This window comes from Atractosteus spatula, chromosome 26 (genome assembly GCF_055471065.1).
Source record: "Atractosteus spatula isolate fAtrSpa1 chromosome 26, fAtrSpa1.hap1, whole genome shotgun sequence".
NCBI classification, from domain to species: domain Eukaryota; kingdom Metazoa; phylum Chordata; class Actinopteri; order Semionotiformes; family Lepisosteidae; genus Atractosteus; species Atractosteus spatula.
The window spans coordinates 7,708,277-7,725,168 of NC_142731.1; the positions used below are offsets into that span (position 1 = coordinate 7,708,277).

Consider the following 16,892-nt stretch of genomic DNA (forward strand, 5'->3'; position numbering starts at 1 on the left):
CGATCCCAGAGCGATGCCAGGGCGGACGTGCCACGTCTCACAGCGAGACGTGCCATCGCAGTGCCCATCTGCACTGACCCTTCATCGGTCTGCAAGGTGATGCCCCACACCTGCCTGCCAGAGGCCCGTGCACAGCGGGCAAGAGGGGGCCCAGCTTTCTGCTTCTGATCTAGTGTAGAACCAAATGTGTTGTAATTACAAACTCAAGAGTACAACCTGCTGTAATATTACTAATACTACTAGCGCCACTCACTGTGGCAATAACGGTTTGCTCTAATAGACTAAATCAGAGTTATTGGGCTGTGATAATCATTACATGGCATGAATTCTTTTAAGCTGGAGAGATGCAAGTCAGAGAGCAGCTGATTCTTTAGACTGGGGAGGTCCGGCTCGCCTGGCTGTGTTTGGGTTTCTTTGCCGGCTCGGAGACGCGAGGCTTTGAAACTGTCGGGAAAACACGAAAAAAGCTCACTGTGCCCGCCTGGCAGTGGAACGAATAAAAAACAAAAAAAACCTGGGACGCACGAGCTCCCAACTCCAGCGTGGCTCCTGGAGTTGACACAGCCCCTCTCTGGCGGCTCAGAGCAGCGCGGCTCTCTGCCCTGCCAGATGTGCCAAGCCAAACAGCTTTGATCTACGACACGCTGCCAGCAAGCCAGGACAGCTAGTGCACGAAGGAAGGGAGAGGGAATTTTTAGCACCAGTTGCAGATTTCCCTCTAAATAGTCCCCTGACTTCTTATAACAGGATCCTTTCCTATCAATTACACATTTAGAGCTGGCTGTACCAGGACACCTGATCGAGGCCAGTCAATCAACAAAACACAGCTTGCAGACAATCCCTTAAATAGGATCCAAAAATTAAAACAGAGTTTTAATCCTAAATGAAAAGGAAGTCAGGGAAGTTAGGCTTTAGAACTAACACAGGTTATAGCACTGCCCTGCACTGGAGATGTGCCAATCTCAGTGAAGGAGAACGCTGAGAATTCAGGAGGCAATGTGTGATATTGGTCTCTAATTGCTGATCTCCCCCAGAGCTGCCTTTAAACTACAACTCCCAGAAGCCTCCTGGCACAGCCACTGTCAGTGTGATGGGCAAAGTAGAAGAGTGATGAGTTGTGGGAGTGACAGAAGAAGGAGAACGTGAGGGTGGGTCCCTCATACAACATCTTAAAAGATGAGAGGCATATAGTTTCTATTTTTTTCGTTGCCACAGGACCCAACACTGCGGGCCTATCAATTCTCTGTTCTCGCAGATAAGCCCAGCGCAGCAGCCTTGCAGGCTGTTAGCCCTGTTACGAGTCCCGGCCTCAGCTAACAGCGGGATCAATAGAAAATGTCCCGTAGCAATAGGATGTGTTATCGAACGCCCCCCTGCTGTCTGGAGCCACTGCAGTCCAGAAGTACAATGTGTGAAGGCCTGAGCTCCTCCTTTGTAGTTACACAGCGTCTCTGCATAGACCAGGGCTTCAACTGATCTGAGTTTGTTAGAAAGCCTTTTCGCTCTGCGGTGTCATTTGTATTCCCTCATTCCCCATTTGTGAGGTTTGCTATCTTCTGAGTGGAAAAGAAGATCATTCTTGGAAAAAACTGTATTGATACCAGGTACACTACTGTTATACACAGTTTTTTACAGGCACACTCTTGTTTTTCGTTAAATATCTTGCTACCCCAGGTAGCCCATCAGGGCAGAGAGAAGGTGTTCGCTTTGCTATTCCAATAGTACAGGTTTGTTGGGTGTCAAGAGAAACTGGCACAGTGAAGGACATCGTCTGGTGTCCAAGCATGCTTCGGGGGAAGACATTAAAATCGGAACCAGTCTATGTAGAAACAAACCCAAAAATGCACACAGATGTTATCAAATAATGCCGTTAATGAGATACATCAGTTTAGAAGTCAGATTCCTGGTACAGAACATTTTTAGCACTATCATCCACTCCCATTCAGTTTAATAGCCCACATTACTACATTGTTATGATCTGCCTCTTACAAAGGCGGAAATCAAAACAGAAACCCCTGTTAAGTTTAACTTGTTAATAACTTGACGTTTTTATTTTTGTCTGTTTTGCAGAAACCACGGCTTACGTCACTGTGTTTTTATAGCAACGCTACACAGCTACGCACAGAGAAAAAAAAAAAAAAGACCTCAATATTGCTCTCCAGAAATAGTACGTGCAACATGAGAGAGGCAGGCTTCTCAAATCTGGGCTGTGCTCTTTCAACCGGGCACAGCAGGAAATGGGCGCAGATCGCACATGCAAGCTGGCTGGAACGGGTCAGTTTGACTAGATGGCGATCCAGTAGAACAGAGAAAGCTCTGCAATATTTATGGCATCTGGAAGGATTTCACAGCAGTTTGGGTTTCACTCAGCTAATAAGAGACACTGTAAATAGTGCAGTGATTTATGCGCCTTAGAAATTCCTGCTCTGGCAAACCCTCGTTCTTTACAATGGCTTCTAAAGATGGAAGACAAATATCTTGTGCCTTTCAGCAGAGGCGGAAGCAGAAAACGCAGCACAAGCAATCAGCACAAACAGGAGGTAACGACAGGGTCTACAAAGGGCATCTAGTTCAGACTACAGAAACAAGTCATGGGCTTAAAGGCAATGTCAGAATGGAAAATAGGAAACACTTCTACACACATAGTGTGGTGGGTGTCTGGAACACAATTCTCAGCCTAGGGGGTTGAGGCCCAAACTGTGGAGTTCTCCAAGAAAGGACTGGATGAAATTTTAGATTGACTCAGCTACTATACTGCCAAATCAGCAGGCTGGGCCGAATGTCCTGCTCTCAGTGACAGCCTTTCTTATTCCTTATTCTTTTACATAAGGTGCTGCTTGACAATGCCTCAAAACATTTACTTCTCAAGAGGTTTAATTCTGGTTGCTGCAGAAACAGCCAAGCTTTAAGTGCGGCCATTTTGACCAGTTCTAATACTAGGACAGATACCTGTTGAAAAGGGTAATGAGGGTGGGATCTCTAGATGAATTGTTCTCGGCACAAAGAATGGCAGTCAGTGAATCCCAACAATGATAAAACATAAAAACTCATTTCAGCTGCCATGGGAGGGGATATTTGACTGAACTTTCTATATCTGTATCAGTAGATCTGTCTCTATTCATGTTTACACGAGTATGTATATCCATATCTATGCACACATCTCCTGTATGTACGCCTGCCGGTCTCAGTCTCTAAGCCTGGTTTTAGGAAGGCAGAGGACCTTAGTTTAAAGCAGATTTATAGGCTCTCCTGCTCATGTATCTGTGGAACTCTGGAGAGATCCACAAAAGACTGACATTTTTAACAAACACTTAAAAGACCTACCTTTTTACTAATGCTTTAAACGTGTAATTTCTTCTCTCTTTTTCCCTGTTGCATGTTATGTGTGGGATTGTACAGTGCTTTTGAGTTGCTGGAAAAGCTCTCATAAATGAATGAAATGCATTATTCTTGTTTTCCTTCATATTGGGGTGCCAATTAAACAATTTCATACTTTTAATTATTCCAGGATAACACAGTCTTCTGATAAAGATTAAAGATTCCTACCAGACCCAAACCCAAATCACTGGTGTCCTGGGAGACAATCACTTCGTATCGAAGTCAATGACATGACCAGAGAGCCTTCCTCCTCTCCACCGCTCCAAGCAGATCCAGACTACTTATGACCAGCATCTACACAGTGCAGCTTGTGCCATATAGACAATCAAGCACGTAAACAGCATTGAGGACTGCACTGCGCTTATCTAAAAACAGAATGAAGCTAAAAAAAACAAGCACACCCGCAGAACACACCACTACAAAGCCGCAATGTAGCTGACAAACCAGATCTTCATCATCACTGACACATATTCCCAGGAATGCCTCTAAAGCAACAGAGATACTAGACTGCTCCCCATTTTAAATTTCACTAAAATTACATCTTCAAGTCGCAAACAAGATCAGTTTGTACATAATCAAAAGGGGGTGATGCTCACACTGCACCTTCAGAATTGATTTCCAAAAGCTGACAAGCAGAAAGGCCATTCTGGTTGTAATGTATCCAAACAGCTGAGAGGGAGACCCAGATTCAGACAGGCAGATGGTGTTGGACCCTGGTGCCTGGATAATGGCTCTCTCCTCCAGCCCCGAACCCCCAGCCTCGGACCTAACTTCTGCACAGGCTCTGACAGTCCCTGCGGGTGCGGACACTCCAGGCTGAGCTTCAGGAAAAGGATTTATACAGCATTTTTTACATTGAGGATAAAAATAACTCCACAGCGCTTAATGAAGTCTGACTTTCTCCTGGGCTAAAATAAAACCCCCCATCTCTTGCCTGCTCCTGCTTCTGCTTCTGCTCCTGCTGCATCGCGCAGCACCCAGACAGCAGAGCCTGTGTCACGCCGACACGCGATCTCCACACGTCTCCGAACGAGAGCATGGCGACTGGACCTGCTGCCTACCGACACCTGCAAGGAGGGAATCCCCACTTCTGCAGCTAAGAACACATGCCGAGAACTAGACAAGGTCAATAAGCCTATTTTATTTGCTCAGCTGGTTGTTAACTCTCCATCCATCCCTTTTCTAATGCTTCGCGGGGGAGCCAGAGCCTGTCCCAGCAAGCAACAGGTGCAACAGGTGCAAGGCAGATCACATCCCAGAGAGGATGCCAGGACCCATACAGACACAAACGCACACACTCACACCAGTGCCAATCAACCGACCAGTATGTCTTTGGACCTTGGGAAGGAATCGGAGCACCTTGAGGAAACCCACGTGAATATGGGGAGAACATACAAGCTCTACACAGATAGCACCACAGGTCTAGAATTGAACCCAGGGACACAGCACTCTAAAGCAGCAAAGCTAACCACTGTGCTGGCACCATGCTGCCCTGGCGGACAACTACTCAGTCACAAAACCTTTCGGATTTACCATGGATGGGCAGTTTCTTCCAGATACCTATGACTTTTTTTTGTAGAAAGACTTTCTTTTTTGTACGTTTACTTTATTGGCCATATACAATTTCTTGCAGTAGGAATTTGTCTTTTCGCATACCCTAACTTGCTCTCCATGAGACACACAGACAGGGAGAGAAGCGGGGGTCAGAGCGCAGGGTCAGCAGCTGGGGTTAAGGGCCATGCTCAGGGGCCCAACGGAGTAGGATTCCTCTGCCGGCCGCGGGATTTGAACTGGCAACCTCCCAGCCACAGGCACAGATCCTGAGCCACAGAGCCCCCACAACTTCCCTTCTCAATTGCCAGTACTGTGTTCAGTCCATGGCACTGCAGGACTTTGATTAAGCCAGGTTCTTAATTACTTGATTGACCTCTAACGACTTAGACAGGTCATGAAGCTGAAGATCAGTGGGTTCCCCAGCATTCCCACAACCATCCACATACTCACAAGAGCCTGACTGAAAAAAAACTTAGTGGAGGCACAGAAAAAGAAAACCTACTGAGCTTTGCCAGAGGCCACAATCTGGCTACAAAAATGGAATGTAGAGACATGATTCCTACTCACCAAGTCATACGCAAGAAGAAAAACAATGGTGGCACCTTTGTCCTTTTCTGTGACAGGGCGAGTCTTTGTTTCATTCATTTGACTGATCTTCAGCAGTGCATGGTCAAAGCATTATAACGCCATCAAAGGTCGATTTGATTTTCAAACATCGCCTGGCTCTACACGTTTACTGGTGTGCATGATGTAAGTCTGCAGTTTCTAAAGCCAGCAGCTGAAACTCCACCTGGGAATCAGAGAGGTCTTTTCTGTACTTGTTTGATGTTCTTAGGTAGGACAAACCAAAACGTACAACAACCCTAAAAAAAAACAAGAAAAGAAATCTAGAGGAAAAACACACGAAAGAATGGGAAAGCGTGCCCAACTCTCCTCTATCCTTTTTTCAAGTGTCCCTGTTCCCGATCCCTAGCGACGTGCCGGCGAGATGCTGCCAGGTGGCACGCGTTCTCCCAGAGGTGTCGAGCGCAGCGACAAGATCAGCAGAAAAAAAGAAAACAATTCGCAAAACTCGGTCGCTCTGCAGTGTCCCCCCACCCCCCCCCCGCCCAGCGGAGGATCCGAGCGATAACGAGTGCCCAGGGAGGGAGGCAGGGAACAGCCCAGTTCTCTCTGTCAGGCGGGACAACTGTGCAGCTCCTTGGCGCTCAGAAGGTTCTCCCACCCCCTCCCTGTGCTGCCTGTGCAACGCTTGGCCAGCGGCTCCAGGTTCGCCTCTTCACAGTGACACATGAAGGCGAGCAGAGAGGAGAGCAGGCCTGCCAGTCTGGGTTCGAACCACGGCCTCAGACCGGGTACCGTACCACCCCCAGACCTCCTGCGCCTCCCATCAGAGGAGAACCTGAACTATTTCAAAAGGGTGCCCTCACTCCTGCTTCTGTAACTACCACTGTGACGGAGTGTCCTAACGACAAGCCTCCGGAGCGTAAGACGATATCGATTTCGCCAAACTGGCAAGGCACCAAGCTCAAAACTGAGCCTTTGTTTAAAGCTGAGGCTCCTAAACTTGACTGACAAGCAGGCAGGTAAACAGAAGCCAGTCTTGATGTCCAAGCAGTGATGAATCACTGCCACAGGTAAAGAAACCATGTTTCCACTCACTCCCCGTTGTTTCCACAACACTGCCTCTGCAGAGCATAGATGATTTATTTGGAGTTAAAAATAGAGACCTGAGACTCAGGTAAACAGGATTTACATCTCTGTCACAGTGGGCTCTCTGCTTTTGCTCAGGCCTGAAATCGGACTCTCTGCTGTGGCTAACTTTATCATGGCGTTATGCACTGGTCTGAGCAACATTAGACACTGCCAGAAACCAGCTTTATGGCAATGTGTTTCCCTGGATTTTAATTTCTTCACTTTTGTATCAGACTGTATCAAAAGCTGATTCTGTAAAATTAGTGGATTTTGAGCACAGTTCCTGGTATAACAACTTTATAGACTATTAAATCCTGCCTCTATAGTGGCTTTGCACTGACCACATTCTTCTTAACGTGCAAACTTTCCATCCCCAACAAAACAAACAGATAGAGACATCAGCTATGCTTAGCATAGCATTTAGGTCATAGCTCTGACTCCTTGAAAAACAGTAAAATGCCATCTTTGTTACTGATATGAGCCTTTAACAAAAGCACATTATGTACTCCATGGGATATATATACCGTGAAGATAACACATGTATGCACGCTCTGTGTATCACTACATATTTTAACACTGAAGGCAAGCACGAGGAGAGGCTATAACTATTTGCCTCTATGCCCTTGCAGGACAGTGTCATTATGCAGACCGGCCTCTGAGGGGCTGCACTCTCATCAGCTGTGCAAATCAGGCCAGTAGGAAGTCATCTGATAGCAGTTGTGAAACTTACCCACTTCACAAACAAAATGCTGGAAAAACGTCCAGCAACTTATTCAGCCGACCCCTTCTGAGCATTCTGACGAATGTGAAGAAGCTTAATTACTTTAAATGTCTTTGGAGTCCTGCGCAAGAAAAGCAATCTCCCGTTCCTAGGGCTGGTCGATTGAGAAACACATCTCCCAGGATCTTCCCAGCCTGAGTCTAGTATTTAAGGAGGGGAAAAAAAACATTATGGTCTTTCAAAAGAAAATGAAAAATTCAAAAACCTAATGAAGACAAAAACGTAAAAGCCTGCAAAAACAAGCAGGAAATGTAGCTTTTTGATCACGTTTTTTCTTTATGTACCACAACGTGGATATACGTGCACACGCAGAAATAAGAGTAACAGAGTAACAGAGTAACAGAGTAACAGAGTAACAGAGTAACAGAGTAACAGAGTAACAGAGTAACAGACTGCTGTGCAATCAAGGTGATGATGCCAAGGCCATCACAGGGCTAACCTGGGTCATATGACGGGGTGTCTCATTCACAGGAAAGTCCAAAACATGACCACTGTGCCATATTTCTCACAATGACCCTTAACTCTGAGCAGAGCTCTCAATAAAGCACAAGAGATGAGACCTCCTGTATTCACATGAAGACTGTAATTCTACTGGCACTGCTGCTTATTTCTCTCGTTTCGTTTTTCCACAAAGCGGCAGGCTAAACGGGTTGTGTGACCGGCAATTTGTCTTCTCACCTCCTGCGCCTCAGTCTCTGATGGAGACAGAGGAGCCCGTGCAGTTAGAGACATCCTCAGGGGCATGCTGGGTAATTCCGGACACTTAATGCATTACACAAATCCCACTGGGAGGATGGGGTAGGAGCTGGGAGTTGGGGGGGGGGGTGGCAGATGTAGAACAGAAATGGGGCCAGGAAGATGGTGATGACTTGAGGCGGGGGGGGGGCACAAGTATTAGCCCAATAGAACTGTCTTGGCAGTACTGAGGAGCTTAAATTTCACCATTTCCAAAAATAGTACACTATTATAGGCCGAGATCTGGAATGCCAGGCAGGGGGCATGATTGGGGTCTTACACAACCAGGCCGCTTGGCACCGCCTGGAGGCTCAGTGGCAGAGGTCATGGAAAGGGGATGGTAAACAGGAGCTGCCGTCATCCTGCAGGACCCAGCCGGGCTTGTTATTGCGTGAGCCCAGAAATAGCGCGACTCCTGAAAGCGGGAGAGGGCTATTTTTAATCCACTTGTATTTTAGCGGCCTTGGAAAAAAAAAAATCGCAATGATCACTAACCAACCCCCCCCCCACCACCACCTCTGGATCACTCCCGCTGCTCTGTCCGGCTGTTCCAAAGAGAACGGGCCTCTCCCGGGCTCGGACTCCTCACTCCCCTGCGTCCTGGCTCGGCGCCTTCGCTTTCATTCAAACGCTAATGAGCGTTTCTCACGCTGCCTCTTTTGATGGATGGGCCCGTCTTTCTGAAGGCCTCGCAATGAGTGAGCGAAAGCAGGATTTCTCAAAGTCAGGAGTGTCTGAAGTGCAGGATTTATGGCAAAATTACAAACTGCACATCTTTAGGCAGGAGCAGGATGGATGCCACCCCCCCCCCCTGCACAGCAACACAGCCCAGATTAGAAGGCACAGCTCTTCAGTTCCCATACATTTCTAAGTATGACTCGTATATAATTAGAGGGCTGGGAGCTGGGAGAGAGGACAGCCTGTGTGGCTGAATCCAGCGATCGTCACTGGCAGACAGTTCAAACAAGTCGCAACATTTGGCTGCCGATTCTGATTCAGATGGCTTGTGGAACCCCCTGGTGCAGCGAGGAACTGCTTTCTTTAGACTGGCAGGCAGAGAGCACACTGCATGCCCACAATAAATAATACCCTTCGTTTCACCGGGGCTGCTGCATGGGTGACTTTCATTTTTCAGGTTTTGCTGCACCAGGAGATCGGAAGAGCCACACGCTTGTCGATTTCTCCAGAGCGCCATAACCGGTATTGGTTGGACTGGAAAATGTCTCCCTCAAAGAATGAAATCGTCTGAAATCCCCACAGCAAGGACTAAAGTAAGAAACTAAGAATGGCTGCAAACAAGAGGGGGCAAAGTCATCAGGCTCTTTTGGCTACTAGCTAGTGGCTAACTGGTCCAAGGATCTTGTCTATTTGTTTCTTGAAAAAATGAGGGTAACAGCAACATCACAGGCTACCTTTGTACGCAGAACTAAGTGTTAGCCGTTCTTGCTTTTGTGTACTTCCACAGTTCCCAGTTGCGTCCTTCAGAATCACCCGTGAAACACTAACCAGAGAAGTCCACACAATGAGGTCTTACTAGTGCATTGTAAACTTTGAACAGAACGCCCCTTTCTTTAAATTCTACAATTTTGGTTTCTGTCCTAGAATTTTGTTTGCCTTCTTTATTGGCTTCTCCACACTGTACAGAAGATTAAAGGGAATGGAGCACCATAAACACCTAAGTCTTCTCACATCAGTAGCCTCCTCTCCCATTAAGGCACAGAGCAGTCCAGTCAGCCCTCACCTGGTCTCTGGGAAGACGGAGGAAACCACAGCACCTGACCAAGCAGTGCAGCTGGCATTAGGAGAGCATAAACTCCACGCAGACAGGTCCCTCAACCTAGAATCGAACCTAGGACCCACAGTGCATCCAGCACACCATTATACCAATGTTCTTCCCCATCGCCTCCTTCTTGTGTCTCCCTCTCTCGCACCTCCTCCCTTCCTTTCCCTCCTCTCTCCTTTTACCAAAGCTACTCACACCCCTTTACATCACGCTCTCCTCGCCAACTGTCCCCCATCCTCTCTCCGTCACTCTGGGGACCGCAGGCGACAGTGATCACAGCCTGGCTGGCCACCCCCAGTCCTTTCCCAGGGATGATGAGGGGCAGCAGAAAGTTCACCGTGATACTGGGGAACTCTACTGGCAACTCGCTCCGAATTCAGCTCATTGTCACTGTTTTCAATAGTTCAAAAAGTTTAATAGTCCTTCTGTTTTAAATTCCCTTAATCCTCTCCCAGCCTGTCAGATTCTACCACTTGAGAGTCTCACTGCCCCTCTTAAATTGCAGATTTAGACAAAGACAAAGCAGTGCCATTTAAGCTAGTGAAATCAACATGATGAAGGAACAGAGGAAATCTTTGTTGTTGTAGGTGCTATTTTGCACGACGTTAAAGTATTGTTATGTTAAGACAGGACAGGCCTCTGCGGTAGGATGCTTTTCAATAGCAAAGGAGACCGATGCGAAAAAGTTCTTGCAAACTTTGGGTCCCAACGAAACCCGTTTCAAAGATTGTCAAGGTCAGCTGATTCCCTGGCGTGACTAACGACCTTATCCAGAAGGGAGAAACACGCGTCTCTGACGTCATTACAGGTCATCCCTCGAGACCGTGTCCAATCCGTCTTGCGTGTCGTGGTGGCAGCACAAAAATCCACTTTAAATTAAAATAGGCTGACCACCGCACAAGGTACACTGGAAGTGCTCTCGCTAAAGGCCGATGAAGAATTGAAAAGCCGCAGCGTAACTTGTAATCAAAAATGAGTCAGCAAATGACTACCTGCTTCTTGCGCTTATTTCTGTGAGGATTCACAGGCAAATAAATCAAATTACATCATGAGGTGACTAACAAGTAAAGAATATTAACACTTCATGTGTGTACCAACCAAGCTGTAACGGCTTTCTCCGACAGACAGACGCGCTAGGTGCTCCAAAAGAAAAGCAATTTTAGCACCAATTATACTTAATTAAATACTTCTTTGGTTAGTATTATTTGCATTGTCAGCTGGGCCCTCAATTTAAAGACATTAACAACAGCACACGTCAGTCAGTGACTGCTATTCCCATAACAAAGAGACATGCTCTGGTTATAGTATGTATGAAGTTGTGGCTTAACTATCTGCGTCACAGCAAAAAAAACACCCTTGGAAAACAGGGGGAAAAAAGATGACTGGGCCTGCTGAGTGGCTCACCTGGCAAGTCTGAAACCTATTTGGTCCCAGAACAATATTAATTTCATAAATGAGTCACTACGTCTCCAGTACATTTCATGAGTGTGCATGTTTCATATCTTTAAAAGAACATTTAACCAGAGATTTCATGACATTTCATAAAGCAAACCCTTCAGAATAAAATCCCTGGTTAAACATTTAGGAATTTTGCAAAGTTACTGATTTCTTCTTACACTAATAGCTAAGCATACATATGTAGCTAAAATTGACATGCAGCACATAAACACACAGATCTGCCCAGGTGGTTTTTACTTTCAGAGTGATCATGACAGATCACTGAATTTGCTTTTATACAAAGAGTTGAAGTTACACACTGAAATTCTTGCAGTTTACTCTCTCTCTCTCTCTCTCTCTCTCTCTCTCTCTCTCTCCAAGTTCTGTCCTACAGCCACCAGCACCATGGCCTGTCCCACCACACTGTCCCAAGCGCTTCCACAGGGATTTAAGGCTGACACCTAATTGGGCATGAGCCAGTCCGCGTCAGCTTGTGTCAGTTCAATTTGACGTGCACCAGGAAGCATGCCCGATGGCCGTACTAACACCTGCCTGGAACAGGGTGGCGTCCTTCTATACAGGTGTTCATAAGAAGACATTATTAGGTGATGAAAAAACACAGTATGAATATCAAGGCAGGTAACTGGTAACTGTGTTTTAATTTCACTGTAGCTGTTACGCAGCCTTGAAGTACCTGATCGACTGCAGAATGACTGCAGAATCTTAATGCTCCATCAGATTTGAGCACTTCTTTGAAGCCCATGGGGTAAATGAATGCAGGACTGCAGACCATTCCTTAAAAACACATCCCCAAAAATCAAGCAATAAGCCACGCCAACAATTATCCTAGTAGGCTGCTCTTTTTTACCCTGGTTTCTCTGTAAAATGTGGCTTGTTCCCCTGCACTGAGCAGCAGTGGAGAGCAAAATGAAGGAAGTGGAAGGCAGGGAAAGGGACTGGCGTGGTGTTGTAGGACAGGCTAGACGGACCTCCATCTGTCAAAAAGGAAAATCAAGGGCTCTGTCCAACGAGAAAAAGGTCTGAAAGCTTACATCATTGTGGTTTTTAAGGCTGCCACATACTCCTTCTTTGCGTTCATGCAAAGGCAGTTTTGCTTTGTCCTCTGCACAAAAACAACAAGCACGGACTGCACTGCCTTGATAACGTTAACCCCCCCCCCATCCCCTCGTCTGTTTTCACAGCATCAATTAAGTTAGACTACTTCAGTAAGGATGAATTACAAGAGAGCCTGATATTTTTTCTCTGTGCGGCTGCGGAGCACTCGTTATTGTGATTCAAGCAGGGTTGTGCATCCTTTCATCTGAAACAGCCCTTCAGTGTGCTGTAAACACACGCCTGGTCCTGAAAGCCTTTTTGAGAGCCCTCCCCTGAATAATTCATGCAATAACCTCTTAGCACGTCTTATCAGCGTTTCAGCTGCGCACTGCCTACCGCTTGCAGCCGATGTTCAGCAGGAGAGTGGCTGGTCTGTAGGCTGGCAAGCTCTGGGAGCCCTCCTGGGCTGGAGCGCGTCTGTCAGTGGCCCTCTCGGTCAACACATTTCAAATTCAGCCTTTCTCCTAAGGATCTCGAGACCCTATTATCTGAAACTTTTTGGTTTGTTTCGCTCCAGTTTTTACACATTTCCCAGCCAACCAAAAGGATCCACACAAGCAAGGAGGGGGGGGGGGAGATTGATGGACATCCTCTAATTATTTAATAAATACCCAGATCCTGATCAGCAGGACTAAGTATGGAGCCCGGAAGAGTGGAGCTCACACCTGGATTTCTGCCGGTTTCACTCATTGTCAGGTGAAATCCTGCATGGCTCAGGATTTCTGAAATCTATAAACTTTTACACTTCCACATCCTGCAACCCCGATCTTCCAGACTGGCTGAATGTACTTGCTAATCAGTCTCTCCAGCAAATCAAATGGATCGGATAATTCCTCCTTCTACTTTCTGAGCACTGTCTGCAGTATTGGGCCATCATAGCGGGGCTGCTACAGCCAGACCTGAGCCTATAGAGCTAACAGAGATCTCCCCGAATGCCAATTCTAACAATCGTCTTGCACGTGGAAAACTAACAGCAGAAAAGCCATGACAGATGCTGAGACATCTGTTGAGTAGAACTGTGCAAAACATACATCAGGACCTCAATTATTCTGCCAGAGATCTAAATTAGTTTCCGGAGTTTGTAAAGAAAGAAAACGGGAGGCCATGAATAAGAATGGAAGAAGTGATTTTGCAATAATCTGTCTTTTCTTGGAACATTACTGTTCGCTGTTACAGAAGATTGATTTCCTGAGACTGCAAACCTACTGGGCTGCAGGATCTACACGTGCTACGGGCAGTGCCTGAAGACGGCATGAAGAGGGAATAAGCTTGCCTTTACTGAAATAAAAGAATACTCACTGGCGTCCATGCAGTGGGGGGTTTGGAATTTGTTTCAGATGCCGAAAAGTTTGGCACTATTAATTCCCCTTCAACATATAAATAAGGGCTTGTATTCTTTCCCCCTGCTCAATTTCTATTTTGATACATTTATTATTTCTTTTTATTACGTTAGCGGCTTATTGCCTCCTGAAATGATCTAATTGGTAACAAAAGCTTCTTTCATGGGAGTAGGGTTTTGTAATCAAGTGATTCTGTATCCAAAGCAAAGTGTCTCAATGAGTCTCTCCTACTTCCACAAACACACACACACACACACATGAGGAATGTAGACTCTGTTGTCCCGTCTCTGTCTTCAATCAGTACAAATTCTCCCATTTGCTTATCAGGTGTCTACAGCTGACAGGTAGCCATGGATGAGGACAATTAAAGACACCCAATCCAGAGGCACAGAATGACCGTGTGCCCTGAACTCTCAGAGAAAGCATAGCGTATCAGCTCTTCCTTCAAGACGTCAGATCAGCACTTTCTGTTGTCCCAAATCCACAAGTTCAATTGTTAACCCCTGAAGCATGCTTATGCCTGACCTCCAACTGCCCCCTCAACTAGTTAGGGACTCAGATGACCTCTACATAAAGTCAAACATGGGGAACAAAAGGTAGCAATACTTCCTCGACACATACGGTCACCGGGTCTCCTGGCTTGGAGAAGGCGACCGATCCCCCTCAACAAGACTGCAGCCAGAAAAGCTTTAACCCCAGCCATCCCCAGCTCTCCTCCTTCCCATCTTTCCTACCTGCCCATTTACTGCTGTCCTTTCCCCTCTCCAACCTTCGGACTCCCCCTGTTTCCACTCCACTTCCCGTTCCATATGTCCCCAGTCACTCTGATTGACCCTCACTGCTCATCTCCTCCGTTTCCCCCGGTTCTCTCTGCTGTGCTCCAGTCTGGTCCCCTCCCTCTGCACTCACCGGTACTGGGGATGGTGTGTATTCGGGTCCTGGCCAACAACTCCAGCGGCTGGTCCCGGCTGGTCACCCCCTCTGAGGAGAGACACGATTCCGTCTCGTAAATGGTCTGTAACATCGCGCACAGCCCCGGGACAGTAGGCCTCAAAAGCATGCCAACCCTGCAGCGTTCCAGAATGCTAGTGGAGAAAACGGTGGATGAAGGCAACGACAAAAAGACCCTCAAAACTGAAGACCCACCAGCTGGGGTTTTGAATCAAAAAGATCGAGGGGGAAAGTAAGGTTTTCGTGCTGTTTTAAGCAAACAGAAGCCCTTTCCTGGTTCCTCAGTATAAAGGAAATCTGAAGAATGGCAGAGAGAGATAAAAAAAAAGAGTAACAAGCTTATTTGTAAATGCTGTTAATCCCCAGTGATACTTTAGAGCAGAGCACAAGTAGCCAAAGTCCTTTAAGCTCTCATGGGATGCACTGGGACGTGAGGTGGGGGGAGGCTGGAGGCTGGTCGGTAATTAGTGCCGGAGAAGGAGAGGAACGGATCGGAAATGACGGATGGAGTCAGAATTCTGCGCCGAAGTCAGAACCCCCGACGTTTCAAAAATCATGAAAAAGAAAAAGAGTTGAAACTGCCAAAGCGCTCAACTAGTTTTGATAAGAACCAGGCCGGAGTCCCATCCAGGGCTGTCAGTTCAAAAGCCAAGCCGTTCAAATTCGCTTTCTCTCTCTCTCTGTTTGGGTCCGAAGCCCTCTTCAGCCCGGGCCCCAGCTTCTCAGAAACAGCAGGTCGGAGGAGGTGGGGGGAGAGAGAAGGAGCAGGGTCCGTTTCCGCAGAACAGAAAATGAGGAAAAACGCAACTCCAGAGCAGAGGCTGCAGATCGAGGCACAAAGACCTCCTCGGGCGCAAGGGAGCCCGATCCCACGGGCAAGGGGGGCCAGACGGCGAGGGTCTGCCCTGGCCAGACGGAAACAGACTGACCCGGCTGGACCAGTGAGCACAGCCACCCCCCCACCGCCGCCGCCACCACCACCTCTGCTCCACTCCACTCTCTGGCGCGCGCGCACACACACACAGACACGCACGCCGGCACACTCTTGCGGTGCGTGTCACAGTCCCAGCCGAGGAAATCCGCCGGTTCCAAACAACAGAAACGCCTCCCTCCCAGACGCACACCTCCCCCCCGCCCCACCCCCCCCCAGCACAAAAAGGCAAGGAAAAAAAAAAACAATAACAAAAATGTAAGGAGCAGGTGACTCTCGGCTGGCTGGCTGGGCCTCCCCCCCTCCCCTCCTGTGTACGGCGCTCAGTGCAGAGGGAGAGGAGAGCGCCGCTGCTGAGTTTACAAACAGACTGCGCTCGGCCAGCCGGGGAGGCTGGAAATAGCGCTGGAATAGCGGGAGGGGAGGGGCAGGCTATAAATAGAGCAGCGCGGAGAGAGCACGCTCAGGGAAGGAGGTTCACTCCAGCAAACACCGGGGACCAATCAGAGGAGCTGTTCCCACAGCCTGGGGACAGCGCTGCCTGCACTGCCAGCCTGCACTCACACACACACACAGCTCTCCACAATCTCCCAGGCAGACACACACACACAGCTCTCCACAATCTCCCAGGCAGACACACACACACAGGCTGGCACAGGCACACACACACACACACACACACACACACAGGCTGGCACAGGCACACACACACACACACACACACACACGGACAATCTCACACACACACACACAGCTCTCCACAATCTCCCAGGCAGACACACACACACACACACACACACACACACAGCTCTCCACAATCTCCCAGGCAGACACACACACACAGGCTGGCACAGGCACACACACACGCACGCAAACACACACACATGGACAATCACACAGGGACACACACACACGGACACACACACAGGCTGGCACAGGCACACACACACACGCGCACACACACACACACACAGACAATCACACACACAGACAATCACACAGAACGCCGGATTGAAGATCTCATATTCAGTCCTGCAGAAGGCTATAGTGATGGTAATATCTGATGCTTTTATTAACGGCAATTTTTACTTTGTGTTCTGCAATACTCCTTTGTTACTGTAGTAATTTGCCAGGGATAAAGGTGCCTGCCAGATGAAATTACTGCCATAATGGTATAGCCGCACATTCATT

General features: G+C 47.7%; 1 protein-coding gene across 8 annotated transcripts in view; it reads right to left on the reverse strand.

The window, feature by feature from the left end:
* hdac5 (histone deacetylase 5) overlaps positions 1–16,892 on the reverse strand; it is a 93,581-nt gene that overhangs the window by 45,963 nt on the left and 30,726 nt on the right. The window contains exon 1 of one of the 8 annotated variants that reach the window (XM_088906007.1): positions 14,729–15,437. The exons of the other annotated variants lie outside the window; for them this stretch is intronic. Within the exon in view, the coding sequence (XP_088762133.1) occupies positions 14,729–14,879 (151 nt within the window). The 5' untranslated portion in view covers positions 14,880–15,437. Of the gene's footprint in view, positions 1–14,728; positions 15,438–16,892 lie in introns of those variants that run through there. 8 annotated transcript variants of the gene reach the window in all.